The 24,859-nt window shown below is 36.1% G+C and overlaps 1 protein-coding gene across 8 annotated transcripts in view; it reads right to left on the bottom strand.

Moving 5' to 3' along the window:
• GFM2 (GTP dependent ribosome recycling factor mitochondrial 2) overlaps positions 1 to 24,859 on the bottom strand; it is a 70,748-nt gene that overhangs the window by 44,981 nt on the left and 908 nt on the right. For 5 of the 8 annotated variants that reach the window (XR_012495084.1, XR_012495085.1, XR_012495086.1 and 2 more), the window contains exons 2-14: positions 22,920 to 23,006; positions 20,628 to 20,712; positions 18,972 to 19,029; positions 18,450 to 18,547; positions 11,204 to 11,329; positions 10,456 to 10,544; positions 8,913 to 9,001; positions 7,348 to 7,408; positions 6,917 to 7,096; positions 3,682 to 3,762; positions 2,041 to 2,189; positions 488 to 628; positions 304 to 403 (exon numbers count right to left, since the gene is read on the bottom strand). Coding sequence is in view for 5 of the 8 variants with exons in the window: in XM_019728122.2 (XP_019583681.2) it covers positions 304 to 403; positions 488 to 628; positions 2,041 to 2,189; positions 3,682 to 3,762; positions 6,917 to 7,096; positions 7,348 to 7,408; positions 8,913 to 9,001; positions 10,456 to 10,544; positions 11,204 to 11,329; positions 18,450 to 18,547; positions 18,972 to 19,029; positions 20,628 to 20,712; positions 22,920 to 22,982 (1,320 nt within the window). In the remaining 3 variants the exon portion in view is untranslated. Of the gene's footprint in view, positions 1 to 303; positions 404 to 487; positions 629 to 2,040; positions 2,190 to 3,681; positions 3,763 to 6,916; positions 7,097 to 7,347; positions 7,409 to 8,912; positions 9,002 to 10,455; positions 10,545 to 11,203; positions 11,330 to 18,312; positions 18,548 to 18,971; positions 19,030 to 20,627; positions 20,713 to 22,919; positions 23,007 to 24,859 lie in introns of those variants that run through there. The other 3 variants (XM_074328822.1, XM_019728125.2, XM_019728124.2) reach the window with 3 other exon arrangements.

The raw sequence follows: 24,859 nt of genomic DNA, 5'->3' as shown, positions 1-24,859 counted from the left end.
ATCCAATGGGAATAATGCAGTATTTCATATAAACTTAAAATATATGTATATATCCATGAATAGTTTATTATTTTACTTGGATTTGAACTTTATACGAATACAATCTGTACTGTTAATTTTCTTCTGTAATTTATTTTTCTTTCTATTCAAGTAGGAGAGTCAACTATGTTGATGAATATGCTACAATATTCATTATTCCACTATTGATGGATATTTGGATTGTTTACGGTTTTTGTTATTATAAAACATCTACTTTTAAACATATAAGCTGTTATTTCCTAGAGAAACCATATGATCACTTACATGTTTAAGCCCAACAGTCAAAGCAATGTTACCAGCAGTCAGTGAAGGGATTTCTACATGTTGGTCAGCAAATGGCAAAAGCAGACGACTTATTCTCTCCCTGTAAAACCATGATTTATATTAGCAAAAGTTTTTTTTAAAGAAATGAGTGCTGTTTTAGAAAATAACCTAAGCTTCTACTTACGTGCAGTTTCCATTAATATTATGGATGGCTAACTGGGGTTTTATCATGCCTGAATAAATGCGCATAAAAACCAGCGGTCCTCGCTGCTTGTCATGGAGAACTTTAAATGCCAGTGCACATAAGTCGCCCTTATACCACTGCCTGTAAAATTAAGGAGACATTCCAGAAAAGTCTTTAAAATACATTTCCTATATTTAAATACACACACATATATAGATCAGATCATAATCACTGTACCAACTTTACCCTGATGTCCTCCAAAGATCCTTCATATCTGTAGTTTAGCTGCCCAGGCCAATTTAATAATGTCAGTACTATGTACCTCTCTTCCTCCATTGAATTAACTTATTTAATAGAGATCTTACCATTAATTCCTCAAAAGTAAAAATAATGGATTCTCTTCCAAATATGACCTCTAGTCACAAATAATTTCATTGCCAAGAGTTCCCTCCTCAAAAAATATACCTAGGAACATCACACCACTTCTCAAAAAACCTGTACAGGGTAAACAAATGGGTACTTTTCAATTATTGCTTTTAAGCTACCCGCCCTCTCTCTCTAGTTACATAACCATATAAATTGGTACTACAAACTTGAACTTGTTTACATGCCAACATTCTTACAGAATGATGAACTTAAATTGGTGTTCATTGATAGGTTACGGAAAGTTTGAATCCCTTTGAAATTGCCAACTTTTATGCACAAGTACATTTTTCTGAGGAAAAGCTCTGTATTTTCATTAGTTTCAAGGGAGTCCACGACTCAAAGTAGGTTAGACAATTCTACTATAGAAATTCTCCAATCTTATTCCTATTTCTTCCAGTTTTTAACTTTATTTAACAAATACTTATACAGAGCGCTTACAATATACTAGGCAATGTTCCATATGCTTTATAAATATTAACTCATTTGATATAACAATCCTACGAGGGGTCCTATTCTTTGCATTTCACAGATGAGAGGTTAAGCAACTTGGAAGAGCTGGGATGTAAATCCAGGTAGTCCAGAGCCCATGCTCCTACTCACTTCACTGTAATGCCTCTCCAGTTGAGAGAGAGAGTGATTAATGTTAAAATGACTAAAATCTACTTTTGTCTGCCATTTTGCACTCACTCACATTTGAGAGGATTTATTACTAAATACAAAGCTGTTAGTGACAACAGGAGTAAAACAATGTACCTTTCTTTACAGGTACAAAATATTTGGAGCTTATAAAAAATCTTGACATCTAGAATAAATATACATATATCTACAGAATATTTATCCAATGTCCTCAGTATTTTTTTTTAAGATGGCAGGGTCAACGCATACTTTTAGACAGCAAAAGTCCATATTCTTAGCTCCGTCTGTAAACACAGATGGTTACAAGGTATAATAACAAATGTCCCTTTCAAGTAAAAATTACTATGGCTCTATATTATATTATTTTCAATGATATTCTTCCCCAGTGTTATTCAAAAAATGGTGATTCAACTACTCTTTGTGAAAAAGACCTATTTGCTACCTGTTTTTTCAAGGTTGTAAGATTATAATAAAGAAACTTGCACACTTACAGAAATTCATAGTTGCGCTCTTCAGGTGAAGGCAAGTACATAGTAATAGCGTCTAACAAGGGCTGGACCCCTTTGTTTTTCAGGGCACTTCCACAGAGCACAGGCACTGCTGTCTGAGCCAGTGTTACCCTGTGTATTGCAGTCTGTAGCTACAAAGCAGAGATTTAAGTAAGTATTTTTAAGCTACTGTATTTTTAAGTATTTTTAAGTATACTGGGCTCAACCAAAATAGCTCACAATTAGATGCCTTTCCTAACCAACCACGTAAAACGGCACTCCTCATACACTTCCATCATTCTTTATGGCCTTATTCTTTCTATTTTTCTTTATAACTTAATCACTACCTGGTATATTAGATATGTATTTATTAGTTTATTGTCTGTCTTCCCATTCACTAGAATGTAAAATCCATATGACCATGATAGTAAAGTCCAATGAAAATACAGCTAATCCCCAGAAACTAGAAAAGTGCTTAAAATAAAGTAGGCATTTAAAAATATTTATTGGATAAATGAGTTAATATTCTTGCAATTTAACCTTGATAATCTAATAAATAAACTGATCACAAATTAAAAATATAAATATGAGTTATAATTTCTTCAAATGAATTAGCTCCATATTAAACAAAACCCAAAAGAAATTGAGAAAGTAGAAAAAAATTTTTAAAAGACCTCAGAAACCAAGAAAAGTTTGGGTGTGCTTACAAGCTACTGACCAGAGAAATGGTGGGTCAATTCTACCTACTTTAGATTGTAAGCTCTTTGAAAACAGAAATCATATTATGTGACTATAGGGCATAATAAACATCACACTTAAGCATCCAAATACTAAATAAAAAATTCCAAAATTACGGCATTTCACCCAATAGAAAAAAAAATTTTTTTCCTCCTCAACAACTTCAAATGGCTCAAAATTAATCTATAGATTGCATGTTTTTCTTTAATTTGGGAAAAATAAGTGAATTTGCTGGGCTCATTTTGGACCCCATTACACATATTACCACTTAGAAACACTTTCCTCGGTAATTCTTATGTTTCATAAAGGAAAATAAAGAGTAAGTTTGCCAAATTCATGGGGGAAGTTCCTTGGCAGAAAAAAAACCCAGAAATGCCCTGAAGAAATCTGTCATAATTCAATTACTATCAGTATTTTACTCACCTAGTCTCTGGTTTAATGTATTTCAAAAGAAAACAAAGGAAGATTTGTCATGAGTGTCCACTAAAAATTAAAATGGATTTGGGAAAAACTTCCTCAGTAAAATGATCATTGTAGTAGGCTAAAATACCAATAAATTTTAAATACAAATTTTTTACCTGTGATTTCCCTAAAAATACTTAGAGAAATGATCACAATGAAGGGAAAAGGCTGAGAATGAACAATTAACTTCTCCTGACTCAATACAAGTAAAAAAGATTCCATTTCTAATTTTATAATGTATATCTGAAAATATACTGCCATGATCTAAGTACCTGTATTAGTAGTGACTTTATCTTAATGTTCTCCCAATTTTTGTTTAGGTCAACATTTTCTAATGATATGCACAGTTGGAAAAAAAAAACACAAAACACAGAGAGAGACAGAGAAAGCAAACCACATCCAATTAGTAAAACTTGGGCAAAGTAAATGAATAATAAAATTTACCTTTTCAGCTGGAAGCAAATCAAAATTTTCACTAAATTCTCCTAAAACCAACTCAGCAAATTCATCATCCAAATCTGCAACCTATAAAGAAAGGCATTAGTTCTACAGCTTGCATTTGTTGTCGCAACTATTAAGTCTAAATATCGTAAATGTACAATACCCAACTATTCCAAGACAGATACGTGATCTAAGTTACCCAGGCCAAAGATCTCTTCCTATCTTCTAACAGGGATACAGATTTTTTCCCAAAGGAAAAGAGACTGAAAATTGGGGATATGCTATTATGAGTTTCTAAATTCATGGAAAGTCTGAGTCAGATAAAGCATCTCAGTGAAGTGCTCTCTAGTCAAGAGTGCTCAAAAGAAACAAAATAAAATGCACAATTTATTGCCAGTGATAACATATACAATGGACTGCTGTTTTTAGATAAAATTGGGGGTCTTAGTTCATAAAAAAGTTTCATCTGGTACTCCTCTAATATTCTGAATGTTCACAAGATCTCCCAAGGCAGTCAAACTAAAAAAACTAATCTTATTGTAATTAATATTGCACAAGAGAATAAATTTAAGTTGGGAGTCAAAGACATCATTTCAAAATAAAAATCAAAATTATCTAATTCATGTTCTTTTCATAATCATCTGCCATTATGAAATAGAAGAATTCAGCTGACAAGAAAATTAATGAAATAGTTTCAAAAGTTTATAATAGTACAAAGGAGCAAAACTTTCAAACTTGGGTGAGAAAAACACATATTTAACAGTTAACTACAGAAGAAATGTACCAAACCATCCTGAAAAAGCTGGAGTCAAACTTCTGGAAATGACACCACTACTCACTTATTCAAAATCTTTGGTTAAGTTATGGCACCACCCCTCTTTTCCTCGATTACTCATGGAGATAATACTAGTAACTACCTCATGGGGCTATCGTGAAGATTAAATAACCAATTCAAATTATGCTTTCAGAACATATAGTAAGTATACAATAAGTATTATTTTTTTCACTGTTCACCTTTAGAACACAGGAAGTTGATTCCCATCCACACGAATCTTATTCTCCCATTTAAAAAATTAATTGTGGTATAGTACAACATAAACATAATAAAATTTACCATCTTAATAACTTCTAAGTGAACAGTTCAGTACTGTTAAGTATATGCACACTGTTGTAAAACTAATCTCCAGAACTTTTTCATCTCACAAAACTAAAACTCTATATCCATGAGACAACTTTCTCATTCTCCCCTTCCCTCAGCCCCTGGCAACTATCATTCTACTTCCTGTCTCTATGAATTTGACTACTCCAGATACCTCACGTAAGTGGAAGCATACAGTATTTGTCTTTTTGTGAGTGGCTTATTTTAATTAGCATAATGTCCTCAAGGTTCATTCATACTATAGCATGTGTCAGAATTTCCTTCCTTTTTAAGGCTGAATAATATCCGTGTGTGTGAACATACCACATTTTGTTTGTCCTTTCATCTGTTGATGAACACTGTCCACCTTTGGCTGTTATGAATAATGCTGCTATGAATAAGGATATGCAAATCTCTTGGAAACACTGCTTTCAATTCTTTTGGATAGATACCCAGAAGCGCAATTGCTAGATCATAGGGTAATTCTATTTTCAATTTTCTGAGGAACTACTCTACTGTTTTCCATAGTGGCTGCACCATTTTCTTTCCCACCAACAGTGCAATTTCTCCACATCCTTGCCAACACTTATTTTCTGGGTTTTTGTTTTGTTTTGTTTTATTGATAGTTGTCATCCTAACAGGTGTGATGTACGTATTTATTGTAATGAGCACTTTATTATTATCCACTGATAGCATAGAATGAAAATAAAGAAAATTTGAGACTATCATGTCCTAGAACAATATGAGATATATATTCAAGTTTATGTTGGCTCCTCAACTTGATTACAAAATCCTTCTTAGGTTTATTCTGATAGCTCTTTTGTATAAGATAAAACAAAACAATAAAACCTCAAAGGAGAACCAATTCTGTACCCAGTTATTGATTAATATCAATTCCATTTTTATTCTTTTTATGTGCCCTCCCTTGCCAAATTAGAAAAGCAGTATAGCAAAATGCATAAGAGCTCTAGCTCTCTCTAAACTGAGACAGACCTGGGGTCTGCTATTTATTAGCTGTATGACAATTTATTTAGGCATTCTGAAGCTCTGTTTCCTCACCATTAAAATGAGAATATAGGTTGTTGTGAGGATTAAATAACATATGTAAAGCACGTAAGCTAATCATCATAGTAGGTCCTCAATAACTATTCTCCATTAATAAAAATAACAATTATTATTATGTTAATAATAGTTTATAATTACTATGTATTATAATGGAAAATAATTACTTCAAAAATAACTTCATACAAAAGATGAATGAAAAAAATTGTAAGAGGATCTATTTTGACCAGTTTAATTTAGAAGTGAAAAATCAAAGGGTTCAGACTCAAATGTTCTCACCATAAAATTCACAGAGTTCAAGGTATGTTTCACTCATTGTTCTATATACTAACAATATCAAAAATATTAACAATCTTACTATTTTCCATTAAATTTTGAGGCTAGATGGGATCCAGAATTATATTAACTAAACAATTGATGGTTTTAAAATTTTCTAAATAATTTGACATCTGATAAAGATGGACATATCATTTGACCCAGCAATTCCACTCCTAGGTTTAACCCTAAATAAATTTTTGCCTGTGATCACAAGGAGAGACATACAAAGATATTCATAGCAACACTGTTTGTAATAGCAAAAAAACAAAAACAAAAAAGGTAACAACCTCAAAGTTCATCCACAGGAAAACAGACAACTGTGGTATAATCATATACTGGAACACTATACAAGACTGAAAATGAATGAAGTATAATCACACATAACATGGATGACTCTCCAACATAATGATGAATGGTGTAACATAGTACAAACAGTTTCATTCCATTTATGTGAAGTTCAAAAACATGAAAAACTAAATTCTTTAAGGATATATACATTTGTAAACTATTAGTGGAAGGGAGAGAGATATGAACAGGAAGGGGCACAGAGATTCAAGAGTACTACTAATATTCTCTTAGTTGGGTGGTGCATACACTGTTGTTCGTTTTGTTATTCGTATACTTTACATATTCCATATGTAGTTTTATATTAAATTTCATAACAAAAATATTTTAAAAGTTTCTAAACACTTATATAATTTTAAACTCAAAGTATTTTACTTGTTCAATTAAGGCATTCCTTGCTTCAGTTGTCTCCTTCAGCAATTTAGGATCACTCATTTCCAAGAGAGGTTTTCTCTCAAAGTTTTTTCCATCATCTGAATTGAGGTTCCAAAGAAGTTTTTCTTTACTTACTACATCCACCACTCCTTTGAAAGTCTTGGCTTCACCAATTGGTAACTATAATACAGAGTGAGATTAACATTATTAAATAATCAATTAGAATGGCATTGGTGATAAATCTTATCTTTCTCCATTTTCTCCTAAATGTCTATTATTACCATAACCTTACCTATTTTTATTTACATTCTAATTTCTTCCAAAAAGGATCTAAGATAGCTTCAGAAATGTGTATGTCACAATAAAATAAACTGATGAGGAAACTGAAAAGGAGCTGTTCTATTTAATCAACCAAATATTAATCAACCAACCTGTAAAAGTAAAGGCTTTGCCTTCAATTTTTGTCTGATGCTTTCAACTGCATAGTTAAAACTGTAGAAAACAAAATACACAGTAGTTTAAAATGTTAAGATTTTTAAAACAGGTTTAAGAATGTTCTCTAAAATTACGACCCTTTCTATTGTTCCTAATGTTCACCACTTAACAGTCTTCCATAGGACAATATCATAAATAAACTTTTAATGTCAATTTCAAATACCAGTGACTGAATAACTACCATAATCCTGCCATACAGGTATTTAGGGTATTATTATTGTTAGCATCACGTTAACTCAAGTTTGAGGTTAAGGTTACGTGAACTGATCAAGATCGAAGATAATAAATTGCCATTAGGATTCAAATGCAAGGTTTGTGATGACAAGTCAAGGATTCTTCTAATAATGGCATTTGCTATCATACATGGCTATCACACATCAGCTTTCTTCCAAGAGCCAGCCTATTTTTTATACTTTTATCTTAGGTATTCTTAATATCATCTACTACACTGCATTACTGTGCTAACACTGGGGCTGGCTTACCTATGGCTCATATATCATCTTTGGTACATGGGCTGATTTATACATACGAGTACATGCAAATCTTTTTGGTCCCAATGTCTTTGAGAACCAGCCTAGCATCTAGTCACCTCCCTCCCCATCACCATAGGTGACGTTAAGCCAGTAAAAATAGTACTTCCGTCTACCTCAAGGATCTCCAAACAGAAAAGGGTCAGAACTTGAACCTCACACATTTTGAAGATTGTGCTTTTACTCACCAACACAAAAGTCTCTAAACCCACAGCCTTAGAATTACTGTAGTTATATAAACACAAAGCATATTGTATGGTTTGGGGGGAGAAATACTTTGTTTTGTTTTTGCCACTCACACCGCAGACCAAGATCACATTTCCCCAGAATCTTTTATACTCTTGATTCTCTCCCTTTACATTTTCTCCTTCATATATTCTTGATGCCCTGACTTATGTTCTCAGCATAATGTATCCATTTTGGATTACCTCTGTAAGTCCCTGGGCATTACCACAACATTTCAGCATTAACTCTTTTGCCCTAAATGTAGGTCTTAAAACATCTACATTCTCCTCTTCTAGTTCCCTTTAATAGAGAGCATGTTATCCAGTAGCTACAGAAAATCAGGGGACATTGTTCTCTGAGGCAGCTAGAGGAAATGTCTGTAACGTCTACCTTTAACAGTGACAGGGAGCATTGCAACCGTCAGCAGTACGTGCAGGGACTAGAGCAGACAGCTCTAACCAGCACCAGTGATATCAGCAAGACATCACTGTCAGGATCCTAGAAAATAGCATACAGCTTCTCTACATTAAAATCAGGATGATTCGCCATCTATCAGCTCTCTTTTTATCCCATGTTAGTACTTAACCTATGAATTAGCTACTTTCAATTGTTTAAATGGGATTGAATAGAGATTTAATTGACTATTTAGTCTATAGGAATAGCTGTTTCTAAATGTAAGTTATAGTCCATTAAAGGCTCAAATTGTATTCTTATTTTGATAAGCCAACAAAACACACTTTAAATACCTTGCTCCAGTTTTGTCCATTTTGTTTAAAAAACAGATTCGAGGTATCTTGTGTTTATCTGCTTGTCTCCATACTGTGAGAGTTTGTGCCTAAAGCAAAGAACACATATTGGACAAAAATAGCTATTTATTAAGCATGGAATAAGGAGATGTAAGACTCTATCGTAACATGGAATTGGGCCCTATTCTAGCACAGAATTAGTGCCACTGCACTTCAGCTTCTAAAGTCACTCCTGGCTTTCAGGTTAACACAACCAAGAACATGACCAAGTGTGATGAAAAGTGAGACGACCACTTTGGGTGAACTAGGTTGCCCCCCACAGAGAATTAACACCTGGGAGGTACTGAGTCATGGAAAGAGGACTTAACCAAGAATCAGAAGACCTAATTTTTGTTTGGCTTCACCTTACCTAGTACATGTCACACAATAGTGAACTTGTTAGTTTTCTGATCTGTGAAATACAGATGTTTGCCTTAACTGATTCAGACAGTTGTGATGTAAAAAGAACAAATAGAAGTATACTATAAAAACGCTATTGTGATAAAAAAACATGTATTTTTATTGAGACTGCTTGAATGTTCATGTAAACTGAAGAGGGTTTAAAGAGTGAAAAAAGACGCAAATATCTGTATTTATAAATTGCAGTTCTCATATATTCTTAATTTTAGCCATTCTTGTGGGTATGAAATGGTCTTTGTAATTTTAATTTGCATTGCCCTTTTAACTAATAAGGACAGCAATTTTTTCATGGACTTATTGGCCATTCACATATTTTCTTCAGTGAGTATCCATTCAAGTATTTTGTCCATTTTTAATTGGGCTGTTAGTTTTCATTATTGATTTGTAGTTCTTCATATATTCTAGATACAAGTCTTTGGTCATACACATGTATTGTGAGAATTTTAGCACAGACTTCCTAAGACAACAATATTCTCCTACATAATCAATAGTGTTACTGCATTCTGGAATTTAATATTTATGTAATATTTTATCTCACATTACAAGTTTTCTCATAGATTATGGCTTACCTTTTCTTTTTTTTAGATCTTAATAAGAAAATGTAATTTTGATAAGGTGCAATGAATCAAATTGTTTTCTTTTATGATTTATGCTTCTTGTGTCCTCTCTAAAAAACTGTTCTACCTCCCCCCCTTCAGGTCACCCTGTGGATACACTGGTGATTGCTATTTCTGTGACTAATAAAGTCTTTTGTCTCTGCCTCAGGAGTCTTGTATCTTCTCCAGGAATCCATAAAACTATGACAGGCTAACTTGTTAGCTTGAAAATAACGTAGAATCTCAGTACCTTCATAGTTCAACACTAACTATCATATTTTGTATGGAAAGACAAACATACCTTTCTTTCACTATGAAATATCTGAGATCACATCTCAATATTAAATTCCAACTTCCTTTCATCATAATTTGATTTATATGCGCTTACTCAATAAAGGGTTATAGTAAACTAAATCTGATATATTCTACTTTTTTAAAAATCAGGCTGTTTTGTCTTTATTTTACTTTGGCAATATTTGTTGTTTTACCTCTACACCAGCAGAGGCATCAAATACAGCCACTGCACCATCCAACACTCTTAGGCAGCGCTCAACCTCCAAGGTAAAGTCCACATGACCTAACAAAAAGATGAAAAATATAACACTTAAAATCTTAAAACAAACAAAAAAAAAGTGTGACCCAGCAATCCCACTTTTGAGGATGTATCCTAAAGAATTGAAAGGAGGATCTCAAAGAGATATTTGTATACCTATGTTCATAACAAAACTATTCACAATAGCCAAGACGTGGAAGCAACCCAAATGTCCATTGATGGATGAATGGTATATACACAAAATGTGTTGTATATGTACAATGGAATACTATGCAGCCTCAAAAAGGAAATACTGTCACATGCTACAGCATGGATGAACCCTGAAGGACTTGATGGTAAGTGACATACACCAGTCACAAAACAACAAATATTGTATAAATTCTATTTATATTTGGTATCTAAAGTAGTCAATCCCACAGATACAGAGAGTAGGATGGCGGTCACCAGGGGTGGGAGATGGAGGCAAAGAAGAGTAGTTGTTTAATGGGTATGGAGTTTCAGTTCCACAAGAGGAAAAAGTTCTAAAGATCTGTTTCAAAACAATCTCAATATGTTTAACACTACTGAACTGTACTCTTAAAAATGGTTAAGATGGTAAATCTTATGATACATGTTTTCCACCACAATTAAAACAAAAACCTCAACTGATGCAGCATCTCGGCATTACTGGAACAGCACCATACCTGGCGTATCAATGAGATTGACTCTATACCCCTTCCAGTCAAACGTAACAGCAGCTGATTGAATAGTAATGCCTCTTTCTCGCTCTTGAGCCATAAAATCTGTCACTGTGTCTCCGTCATCAACATCTAACCAGGAAAAAGATGACACAGTTAGGCTTAATCACAAGTGCATTTTCTTAGTATGTGGTATCTACCTGACAATTTAATTTGCTTTAAGAAAAATAATTCATGAAATATTTGGTTTAATATTTAGAGCCCTCGATCTTTCTCTAAATAAATTCTTGTTCTAGAAAAAGCTTTTTTCAGAAAGATTAATTTATCTATAAAAATAATTTTCCTGTTAACAACTAAGATTAAAATCTATTTAAATATTTTAATTTTACTGAACCATATACTTCTTTCATTTTGTTCCTTGTTTAACTTTCATTATCCTTTTATCTGATGTTTCTCAGGCCTGATCTTGACAGAAGGCAAAGTAGTACAATGAAAGAGCACAGACAGACCTAGATTTAAATCCCAACTTTACCACTTACTACTCTATAATTCTGAGCAAGTTACTTAACCCAGTTTGTAAAATATGGCTAATAAAGCCACACTTGCCAGGTTATCTTAGACTGAAACAAGATTATATATATAAATACCTAGCTCAGTAAATGTTAATGGTAGCTGTATGGAACAAGGTAGAGACAAAATTCCTCCCAAGTTACATTATCCTTTACAAACCCTTTTCATCACTAAATTTTCCAAAAAAAAAAGGAGGCGGTATTTATTTGTAGAAACGCAAATAAAGTCTTGGGAGAACTTCTACAGCATAAAGGACTGGATAAAGTTCATTGTGACTAGCGAAAAGTCACTGAAATTAATCTGCAGTAACATTCTTTAATTATGCATTTCATTCTAATTAAATGTGTACAGTAAAAGAAATGAAAAAGAGGACTTCCAGTCAAGATGGCGCAGTAGGTAAACGCTATGCATACTCCCCCTCACACCCACATCAAAATTACAACTAAATTATAGAACGACCATCACTGAGAAGTCCTATAAGTAAGGATATAAAGAAGCAGCCATGTAGAGACTGGTAGGAGGAGCAGAGATGTGGAACAGGCAGATCCCACACCCACAGTATGGCCATTAAGAATTAGGAGGGATGTGACGGCTGCAGAGGTCTCCCCTGAGGAGCGAGGGGGCCCAGCCTTACCCTGGGCTCCTTAGACCAGGGCTCCAGTGCCGATAAGAGAAATCCCCATAACTTCTAGCTGTGAAAGCAGCGGAGATTACGTCCAAGTGAGAGAGAGAGAGAGGAATGCTGGAGACCTAGTCCTCTGGAGGAGACTCACTCTTTCTGGGCTCCAGAGCAAGACAGCAGCTCGAAAAGCACTAAGGACACACAGGGAGGAACTAAATCAACTAGCTTCAGCGGGGGAGCTAAAGGGGCAGAAGTCAGGACAGCTCTCTCTGGAGAAAGAAGTGCTGGCAGGTGCCACTGATCCTTTGCTGAGCCCTCTCGCCACCCAGGTGGTCTGGGACAGGTGGGCGTCAAATCTGTGCTCTCCATTAATCTGGCTAACACCGCTTTCCTTGCCCTGGTGATTCCAAGACCCTGCCCCACCCAACTCACGCACCCAGCCAAGCCTCTTCCAGAGGCTTTTCTACACAAGTGGCCTGCTTCAGCTTAAGCTGTGGACTTTCCTAAAATCTCTTGAAGGTCCACAATCTCTGAACAAGCAGCAGCTGGCCTCAGTGTACCCTGTACCTCTTGCTTAGCGGCTCCAAGTCTGGCACAAATAGTGACTGGTCTCGACTTGCATTGTAACTCCCCTCAGGTGGTCCCAAGCCTGGCATAAGCAGTGGACAGTCTTGCTTTGGAATGCAGCTTCAACTACATGGCCACGGGCCCAGCACAAGTGTCAGCTGGCCTCAGCTCATATCATGTTGCCCACTAAAGAGTCCCAAGTCCGGACTTGTGGCAGACAGCATAAATTCACAGCATAAACTTCTCTAAGCCCAGCACAAGCAGCAACCAACAGCAAATCACTCTGTAGCTCCTACCAGGCAGCCCTAAGCTGGGCACAAGCTGCAGCTGACCTTGTCTGACACCAGAGCCCCTCTCAAGAGTTTTAAGAACCAACAAATCTGGTGGCTGGCTTCAGATCACACTGTAGTACCAACGAACCAGCTCCACAAATGACATACCCAAAGAGTGGTCTGAGTTGGCACAGAGCCCCGCTAAAGCTACTCCTGCTCTTTGGGGTCAAAACCCACACAACAGCTCATCAACTGTAATCACCGCCATCCTTCACAGCCAGTCAGTGTGAAGATCAATCCCAACCACTGATGTGCCAACAGCAATCAAAGCTCAACCACAACAGGAGAGCACACACATCCCACACAAAGGACACAACTGGAGCATGTGGCTCAGGTGACCAGGGAGACTGTGCCACTGGGACACACAGGACACCTACAAAATAAGGCCACTCTGCCAAGACTGGGAAACATAGCAGATTTACCTAATACATAGAAATAAACACACTGAGTCAGCCAAAATAAAGAGACAAAGAAACATGTCCCAAATGAAAAAACAGGACAAAGCTCCAGAAAAAGAACTAAATGAAATGGAGACAAGCAATCTACTAGACAGAGTTCAAAACATGGTTATAAGGATGCTCAACGAACTTAAGGGAAGAATAGATGAACTCAGTGAGAACTTCAACAGGTAGAAAACAAACAAACAAAAAAACAGAAATGAAGAATATAACAAAAAATACATTACAGGGAATCAATAGATTAGATGAAGCAAAGGATCGAATCAGTGATCTAGAAGACAAGATAGTGGAAAACAACCAACTGAAACAGCAAAAAGAAAAAAGGATTTTAAAAAATGAAGATAGTTTAAAGGGCCTCTGGGACGACATCAAGTGCACCGACATTCACATCATAGGGGTAGCAGAGAAGAAGAGAGAGCAAGGAATTGAAAACCTATTTGAAGAAATAATGGAAAACTTCCCTAAGGAAGTTTGGTGAAGGAAACATTTCCTTCCTGGTGAAGGAAATAGACAGACAAGCCCAAGAAGTGCAGTTCCAAACAAAATGAACCCAAAGAGGCTCACACTAAGACATATAATTAAAACACTAAAGATTAAAGACAAAGAGAGAATCTTAAAAGTAGCAAGAGAAAAGCAGTTAGTTACCTACAAAGGAGCTCCCATAAGAGTGTCAGCTGATTTCTCAACAGAAACTTTGCAGGCCAGAAGGAGTTGACATGAAATATTCAAAGTGATGCCAAGTTAAGACCTACAACAAAGATTACCCAGCAAGGTTGTCACTTAGAATTGAAGGACAAATAAAGCATTTCCCAGAAAAGAAAAAGCTAAAGGAGTTCATCATCACTAAACCAGTATTACAAGAAATGTTAAAGGGACTTCCATAAGAAGAAAAAAATCACAACTATGAATTTGCGTAAGAGGAGTGATGTCAGCCGTACGGCATCATGAGAAGACCTCCAGGTCTCTCCCCTTAAAACTACAAGTTGGACAGTTATAATTCAACAAAGAATTCCCTTCAGAACACATAAACACATCTGAAAGATTCACACATTGAGACCTCTGAAGGTTGGCTGATTGGAGTGAACAGGGGAGATGAGATGTGGAAGGACAGAGACTGAAACTGCAGATGCAGGGTGGCTCTAGATGCAGCCTCAGGGGACGGATAGCAGTGAAGGGTTGGGGTGCAGCCCGCATTGGGCAGATCGAAGGGGCAGAGATGACAACTGGGCCTGGCTGGCCAGTACATATTAAGGCTGAGGTCAGGGGCAGGGAAGCAGTGTAAAAGGTGGCAGCATTCTATAAACCGCCATCACAGGACAAAGGGATCGGAAAATACAGGAACCTGTCACCCCCATCCTCCTGTGGCCCGCCCAGCAATAAAATCCTCACTCAACAGATTGTGAAAGCCAGAACAACTTTTCAGCCTAAGTGGTCTGTACACAATTGCGACTGAACCCACTGGAAAAAAGAGAGCCACAGATGTTCCCTAGTTCACCCCTCCTCCACCCATTGCAGTGGTGTGACTGGCAGCCTCCAGCTGCAGGGAGGCAGCACGGAGAACACACAGGCCAGAAAATCCACAGACCGAATCAAAGAAATGCAAATTAAAACCACACCTGTCAGAATGGCTATCATCAATAAATCAATAAACAACAAGTGTCAGCAAGGATGTGGAGAAAAGGGAATCCTTGTGCACAATTGGTGCGAATGTAACCTGGTGCAACTTCTATGGAAAACAGTACGGAGGTTCCTCAAAAAACCAAAAATAAAACTATCATATCAAAAACAGAACTATCATACGACCCAGTAATTCCACTTTTGGGTATTTATCCAAAGAAACCCAAAACACTAATTTGCTAGATGGATGAAGATGTGGTACATATATACAATGGAATATTACTCAATCATAAAAAAGAATGAAATCTTACCATTTGTATCAACATGAATGGACCTAGAGGGTATTATGCTAAGTGAAATAAGTCAGAGAAAGACAAACAGCATATGATTTCACTTATATGTGGAATCTAAATAACAAAATAAAAAATAAAGCAACAAACTCACAGATACAACAGAGAACATTTTGATGGTTGCCAGATGGGAAGGGGTGTTAGGGGAATGGGTGAAAAGGGTGAAGGGATTAAGAAGTACAAATTGCCAGTTATAAAAATAGTCATGGGGATGTAAAGTACACCATAGGGAATATAGTCAATAATACTATAACTATGTATGTGTCAGATGGGTACTAGACCTATCTGGACAATCATTTCCTAAGTTACATAAATGTCTAATCTGTAGTACACCTGAAACTAATATAATGTTGCATGTCAAACTAATTGGAAAACAAAATTTTTTTATAAAGAAATGAAAAAGAGCTGATCTTTACCATTCAAAATTCAAGAACAGAAGTTATCATGGCATTATACTACCACTACTCAAAACCTCTAAAATGCTAGCTAGTTTCTCCATAACATGTTTGTGTGTGTGCATACGTATACATAAATGTACATACACTTAATGCAACAGAGGAGGAAATAGCAAGAAAAACATATCTGTCGGCAACTCCAAATATCTATATGTTAAAGAATTATATTAGTGTTGCCAGTTATTCACACATAATTAACCAAGAAAACAAACATCATCAAGGAGACAAAGAACAAATAACTAACCGAAAGATCTAAATGAGGCAGTAAGTTTTTAAAACACACAATAACAAGATTTTTAACAATAAAAATTTTATTTCCTATTCTCTCTTTATGATTACTCACATGACTAACAAAATCAACGCTGGAAAAGTTTTGCCTCAATTTGGATAGTTTCTAGTGGCCTGAACCAGAAAAGAACTTCAAAAGATAATCTTATACATACATACAATGGAATTATTATTCAGCCTTAAAAAAGAAAATTCTGGTACACACCACAACATGGATAAACCTTGAGGACATTATTTTAAGTGTTAAATAAGCCAGTCACAAAAAGACAGGTATATACTATTCTACTTATATGAGGTACCCAGAGTAGTCTAATTCACAGAAAGGGAAAATCGAATGATGGTTACCAAGGGCTAAGAGCTTGGTGGAGGGAGAAATGGAAAGTTGTTTAATGGGTACAGAGCTTGAGTTTTGCAAAATGTTCTGAAGACTGGTTGCAAACTGTGTGAATATATTGACACTACAGAATTGTAGTTAGAAATAATTAAGATGGTAAATTTTGTTATGTGCTTTTAACCAAAATTTGAAAAAAAAAGAACTCAAAAGTTGCCTGGACCCACCTCATTCTGGATCCTTGCTTCAGAGATACAAACTGGGGATGTGAGGGAAGGGTTCTTATCAGATCCGTGACATAGTATAGGAAGCCTAACAATGCTCCATGTTTTGCTGTCTGTTACATCCCCATATACATAGCAGTATTTCTATGAGAAAGTCATGTGCTTGACATTTGGGAACCTATCATCCTGAAGATTATAATCCTAGGAGGAAAAGAACACCCAGGATTAGAATCTTCATCTGAAATGCACTCTTTTGAGAACCAGTTCCAAGGATCCAGAGAAATGGTTTTCAATCAGTGCATTTCAAAATCACTGTGGAATTTTGGAAAAAGATATTCATTTCCACTTCTGCTATTATGGACCTGGTGACCTCCACTTTAAATTTTGAAACCAGTTGTTTTACTAGAGATAAAGAACAGCACTTCATAATGACAAAAGTGTTGATTCATTAGAGAAATAACAATCAAATGTGTATGAGTCAGAGTTTCAAAATATATGACACCATCAAAGTGTCATATCAGACTTGCTAAACATCCAGGCCGTACTGCACACTTGCTAAGTCTTCATTTCCAGAGTGGAGAAAAGGCATGGTTATTTAAAAACAGAACAACAACCAAAAAAGCTACATGGGGTTTCAAATCTGAATGTCTGGTCAAGAACCACAGTTTTTCACGTTAGAAAAAATAAATTTAAAACAGATAAAAAAATACTACTACCACTGTGGGTTAAGGATTAATGAAATCCTTTTTTTCTCTGCATGAGAATTTGACCTCTGGTTAACTTTTTGGTTCTTTTCTTCTAGAAACGACAAAACAGAAGTATGCCAACTATGTCGCTACGCAACATATCTTATGGAAAAAATTAATTTGATTGGTAAGCTATATCTGAATTGGGAAGAACTATAAATGAATTAGAAATACCTGATGGAGATACACAGCTTTAGGCTTCCCTGAGAGGGGTACAGCATGTCCCTTGTGGGAAACCTGGCAGACAGCCCACGGAGCCGTAATAAGATATTCATTTCTAGAGGGGATGGATCTTCTAAGCCAGGGGGTCTCCTGTGAATCTTGTTACTGTGCAATTCAGCTATCACTTCGGGCTAGTCAAAAAGATAGCTCCTAAATAGCATGTGGGCTATTATATAAGAACTCTTACAGGAAGAAACACCTATTGCTGGTCTGCTGGTAAGCTATGGTTCTTGACCTATAGCCTACGTAGACCAGTGCCACTGTGGCCCAAGTCTTAGGAGCCTGAGTGTTTAGTTGAACCTAGGAAGCCCCTTTGGTGGGTACTGCAACTACCTTCTCTTTATGTTGTGGTTTAGACATCAGTTCCTCCATGCCATAACCAAGATCTCTAGGTTGACTTCTTAATCAAAATACTTTCCAATGATGGTTTTGCTAACCAGGGGTTGGGGGGAAGAAGAATCCATTCTAACCTCCCAGTGATCTTGTGTATCCAGAATAGTACAATATTCTTTCTGTGGTAGTAGTTTTGCCTGCATCAATATGAGCCATAATCCCAATATTACGGATTCTGTTCAAAAGAGGGGGGGAAAAAGACATGTATTATAAGGTAGACATTACTAACATTGTAAAACCCAAATTTCTATACTGTACAAATTTTGCTGTACACAATTTATATAATGGTGTAAAAACTAGAAAAATGGAACACATACCATTACATTACTCTGACAAAATAGGTAAGTAACAAGAGAGCTAATTACAATCTTGTGAATATCTTATATTTATTTCTATTAAAAGTATGCTGTTACTACGTTAAATTTTTTAGCATTCAATTGAGAAAATAGCTTTTAAGATACATACCAACATCTATTCACAATTAGCTAGGGCAAAAAGTCACAGAAATTAGAGCATTCACTAACGATGCTGAATTACGCCCATGAGAGAAACCTGTAACTTTTCATGGCAGAAAAGACAATATCAATGACAGTACTTACTTAGCTATAGGAGGATTGATGATGGAACGAAGGGATTTGATATCATTTCCTATTAAACCTAATGGAAATAGATTAAAATTAAACTGTTTAAGAAATGGTCCTTTAGTTTACAAATGAAAGACATTAAAATAATTTTAAGCAAATACTGTAATTTCAATGAAAGTAAAACTCTCATTTACTTAAAATTTATTTTCCTGCAATCTTTAAAGAAAGGCTATGGATGACTATAAAACAAGGTAGTTTTAAAACATCAATTTCTAGATCACATCCTTAGAAAACTATAGATTTACCCCAATCTCTGCTACATTCTACCATTCTATTTATTAATCTACTTAATGGCTTTAATCTATGTGTTATAATAGAATTGTATAATTAGAATTAATGTTCATAACAATAACCTTAAGCACTAGATCTTGAACCAAAGGAAAATATAAAATGCACAGTCCTGTAAACCTGCATTGGCAAGGCTTGAAGAGCTAAGAGTGATCCTCCTATAAACAGATAATGAATTTTTGTACAATTTGGAACCTACTTTCTTTCAGCAATCTCAAGGACACAATACTTTTAAAGACAGCCTAGGAAGTACCATTCAACAGAAACTGTAATAATCTAATAATACTTCTAAAAGGCCATGCAGTATTTCTGGAATAAAAACTCCATAATGACTTACTCCATGATTAGCATGTATTTTATTAGTAATAATGAAGCAACAATGCAGTTACATTTATAAGCTATACCTTCCTGCTATTTAAGCCAGTGCTCCCAAATTTCTATAGTAGATTAAGAAAAGTTCTATTATATTTTGAAACCCTCATGGAGGTTTGAAGATGGAAAGATAATCTGTACTGCTATAGATAAATCTGCATTTTCCTGTAATCCTGTAGCAAAATACAGAAACCTAGGTACACATAATACTGCAGGCCATTAAATTCACATACCCTTAACAGGGTATGTGAATTTAATTTACACAATCAGTATATTTAGCCAATTTTCCCGCACATAACACAGATGGTAAAGAGAACAGCAAAAGAATGGAAATAGTTTCATTGAGTCTCCCATATGTCTGCTTACTTCAAACACAGAAGGCTATTCAGAATTGGGAGTAGTAGTACCTCAGCCTTCTAACTTTTAAGTCATCTAACCTAAACTATCCCAGATGTATATAACCAAATTACTCTTAAGAACCTTCAAAATAAATTATTCTGGTAAACCTCTGACACAGCAAATACTTTTGTATAAAAACCAGAAATGGACTACATCATCACTATTTTACAGCAAGAGCACTCAACAAGAGACTCACCCACTAAACTTTTGAGCCAGCTACTAAAGCTGACTCAATCCTTTCCTTTGTTCAGCTCATTAGGATGGCCAGCAGATGAGGAGCATAAGTCTACTGGTATTCCCTCCTGGGATCTATCAGAATACTCCCAACTCCTAATAATCTCAAGGAAATAGCCAAGAAGTAAAAAGGAGCCACTATTTGGTTGGAGACCCCCTCCCTAATACGGGAGATGCTTACAAATAAGACAGAGATGGGAAGCTGGGGGAGCAGAGAGAAAGAAAGGGGAAAAGCGCGAGGGGAGAGGAGGAAAGAGGGAGAAGGAACAAAGCAAACAAGCAGTTTAAGAAAATAAGAAGACTCTGTAACAGTATTACCTGGTAGGGAACTGTAATTTCTTCCAAGAGGCACGTGTGGCTTTAATCTTTTTAAACTTGCTCTTATTTTAGAGTAATACATATTCTAGTGGAGAAAAAGAAAGCGACATCAATTTTTTCTTAGCATGACTTATGTCATGCAGGGTGTCAGGCGGGGTCTCTGGTTCCGCTCCCCACATAAGAACACAGGATATGGTGAGGCCAAAAAGGAACACCCACGGAGCCATAGGTAGGGGAATCACACCACTATAGTCTCACTGGCGGCTGGGTTGGAGACACAGGAAGTAGGAACCACACTGTTGCAACCCACCGTCCTAACTGCAGTCCACACTTGCCAGCCACCATCTTCTTGCTAGCCCCCATTTTTCTGCTAGCATAGCCACGGCAGTTATATTAGTGGCCAATGGCTCACTGGTTACAGCTGACAGCCAACTAGCCACAGCTGATGGCCATCCAATCACAGTTGATGGCCATTTACTACCTGAGCCAGCACCTTTCCACGTGAGGCCGAGAGCCTGGAAGCTGTACTCCTGGCTCGGTCACCACACTCCACCCCTACAAGGTCTCGCCTCACAATCTATGCGACAAGCGTCTTCTGCGAGGGGCCCTGTGCAAGGAGCCTGGAGGTGAATGCAATATCCTAGACACAGCCAGGCTCCTCGCACAGGGCCCCTCGCGGAAGACACTTGTCATGTAGATTGTGAGGCAAGACCCTGTAGGGGAGTGTGGGGACAGAGCCCCAGAGAGCAGTTTCCAGGCTCTCGGCCTCACGTGAAAAGGTGCTGGCTCGGGTAGTAGATGGCCGTTAGCTGTGGCTAGTTGGCCATCAGCTGTAACCCTTGAGCCATCGGCCACTAATATAACTGCCGCAGCTGCGCTGGGGAGTGGAGTCGAGGAGAGTCGTTGGTCGGCTGGCAGGCAGAAAAGCAGACAGCAGGTCGCACGTCGTGTGAATCCAGCCTCCAGTGAGACTATAGTGGTGTGACTCCCCTACCTATGGCTCTGTGGGTGTTCCTTTTTGGCCTAGCCACATCTTGCGTTCTTATGTGGGGAGCAGGAGCAGAGACCCCGCAGGCTGCCCCACGTGACAACTTATTACAGTAGTTTTAACATCATAACTATGCTTTGTCAGAGAACAAAATATTTTGAATCTCCTTAAAGTAGTCCCATTGTTAACTCCAATTCTTTAAAAAAATGCCAACCCAAGTTATACTACAGGAAAAAGAAAGAATAAAATTAGTACTGGTTTGCTATTTTGAGCTGACCTTGGTGCTCTTTCTCCTAGACCTGTGGCATTAGCATCACAGGGAACTTGTTGGAAAGAAAAACTCTCAGGACCCACTCCAGACAAAAGAATCAGAACCTCTATGAATGGGGCTGAACAATCTGTGTTTCAACAAGCCCTCCAGATGATTCTGATAGCTACACTTTGGAAACAAAGATCCTTAAGTTTCCAGAGAGAGTCATAAAAGTTAAAAAGGTCTCTCTTACCCTGGATATTCTTTGGTTCTCCTCTACAGCTGCTAAGAGCTGGTAGGGGTCATGGACTCTAAAACCATCAGTTGTTTTCAGGATTTATAACAGTGGCTACACATTAGAATCACCTGGAAAGCTTTTTAAAAACATTTGCAGTGAGGGAAGAAGGGAGTGGCATTTTAAAAGTTCCCCAGGTATCTTCTCCAAATGTTCCCCCAGAGTCTAAATATTCTACATACCCATTTATTCCTAGACCACTAGATACATACTTAATGGTTGACAATATATTTGGAATTGTTACAGTTAGTGTATGTAATGTTTTTGAGCTGCCACATCTGCCTTTTATGTTATCATGGAATGCATACCTGTGCCTTCTATATTATTTCTACATTAGTTACCAAATTTCTGGCAATCAAACACTATTATCCTAAGAAACTTTTTCGAGTAGAGACTCAAAGCTATCAAAATCTCCCCTGCATAATGACCAATGTAAGACAGTATCTACCTGTCATAGGGTGTGTAGTCTGAAAGCATCACCAAGGAAAACACTGAAGAAAAACTGTGTAATTCCTTGGGCCATTAATAATCTCAAAATGGAATATATAAATATTCTTCAAAATGCTGCACAGGTGATTTTAAAGTAGCAAAATAAATTTATGAACTAATGATACGGCATGCTTCTCCTTAGTTACAGGTTCTCCCATATTCCCTGTTAAAAAACTGCTGCAGATAAATATACTAGTATATACTATGCCTTTTGGGATATAAAGAAATTGAAGCTGTTGAAGTACATTTAATTTTACAAGAAAAGCTTACATTAATGTGCAACCTGGACATTTTCTTATGATTCGCTGCAAATATCCTCAAGCTGGGCAACATCTTGGCCCTCTAAATTGTTATTCTCTGAAAAAGAAACATACAAAATTATAAAACTAAGTTTAAATATTACATTTCAGTAAGACATATAAGAAAGGCCTATGTAATATATATGGTAAAATGTATTACTTTTTAAAAGTAGGAACATTTTTAGCTATCAAAAACAAGACACACACACACAAAAAAAAACAAGACAACATTCAGAAAATGAAAATTCTGACTAAACATGAGAAATATGGTTCTCAAGCTTAAGATGTCCCTTTTTATGAGACATAAAATTTTACATTAAGATTTATAATTTAATGTAAATGTATAGAATTAAGTATAGAAAGGTGGGCATCTACATGTTGGTTATTTCTCATTGGCAGTATAACCTTTCGGTTTATGTATATATTCTGATTTTTCTACCATAAATATGTAAAAATAAAATCATGTAAAAAAATACAGAAGCAAGTCCTCTTTTATAACTATAGAAACTAAGCATCTTTCATTTTAAATATTTACTAAATATTCACTATGTTTCAAGTACACTATCAAAGTTATAAGATATGCATTAAAGCATCTGATTGGACTTGGGGGAGACAAGTAAACAAATAAGGTTAAACCATTGTGCAGCATGTTATGTAAGAAGCCACATCAAAATTCATTCCTCCTAAATTTGTTTTTTTCTGTATCTTAAGACAGAAACATTCACTACCCATATTCACAAAGTCACCAAATCCTTTTGATATTATTTCCTAAATAAATCTTGAATCCATTCTCTCTTCTTTACTTCTAATGCCAAAGTTCAAGATGTTTGCAAAATCATGCATGTTATATCTATTCTAAAATAGAACAATGGATTCTAACAGAATACTCACTGATATGGTTTGATTCCACATTACAACCTTTAACCACTTGTCAAAACCTGGTATAGCATCTAAGATGGTACACAATTTTCTGAAAAGATTATTAAAATAATCCTCCCTTTCCCAACCATATGTACATGTACATATGAGGCTGAATTTTCTTTATGCACCTCAAACAAAAATAAAAAATTATATAGTAACATAGTAGTAAATGCACAAGCACATGAGATGCCAGCTGTTTTCTATAAGCAGGTCATTAAAGAGACTTACAAAATTGTAAAGCAATGTAAAACACTTCTAACTAAATTATTTTTGTTTTGGAAAATACAGGCATTTTTCACAAAACTATATTACTTACATTAACATTTAATGGATTTATTATTTTATAATGAATTACTAAAATATTTTAGTTTTCAGTTCTAATATTTGAATATCAGTTATAACCCACATAAACAACACTCTGGCGTTCTGAATCATTTTTAAGAGTGTGATGGATTCCTATAGATCAAAAATTTGAAAAACTTATTCCAATGCCATGTTTCTCAAACAGAATGCCTGTGATTATTTTAGATAACAAAAAAAAGTTTACTAAATATTAGAAAAGATAGCCGACAAAACCTGTAATTTTGTAGAAAATGTTGCTTAAGATGAAGTTAAATTTACATAAAACTCTTAATTAATTTATGGAAAATATTAAGTAAATAACTGCACAGGTGACATTCAGATGTGACCAGTCTTAGTATTCAAATCACTAAGATGGGAAACACTGCTTTAATCCATTCTTTACACATATCAAATAAACCTCATCTAGTCACTTCCCTACTTAAAAACCTCTTTTAACATGACAAATCTGTCCCCAACTACCGTCACAGCTTTGTACTCTCCTATTCTCTACTCTACACTAGGGAGCTCTAGCCCAAATTCCCCCAAACACCATGCTCTGACACCTCACACCTTTGCGTGCAATGGTGCTACAGCCTGAAAGCAGTGCTAGAATCCCCAAAGCCCCGTACCTGGTAAATTTCTCCTCTA

The sequence above is a fragment of the Rhinolophus sinicus genome, linkage group LG03, assembly GCF_036562045.2.
Source record: "Rhinolophus sinicus isolate RSC01 linkage group LG03, ASM3656204v1, whole genome shotgun sequence".
Classification (NCBI taxonomy): Eukaryota; Metazoa; Chordata; class Mammalia; order Chiroptera; family Rhinolophidae; genus Rhinolophus; species Rhinolophus sinicus.
Note: the sequence above shows the minus strand (reverse complement) of the source record. Positions and strands in the feature narration are given on the sequence as shown.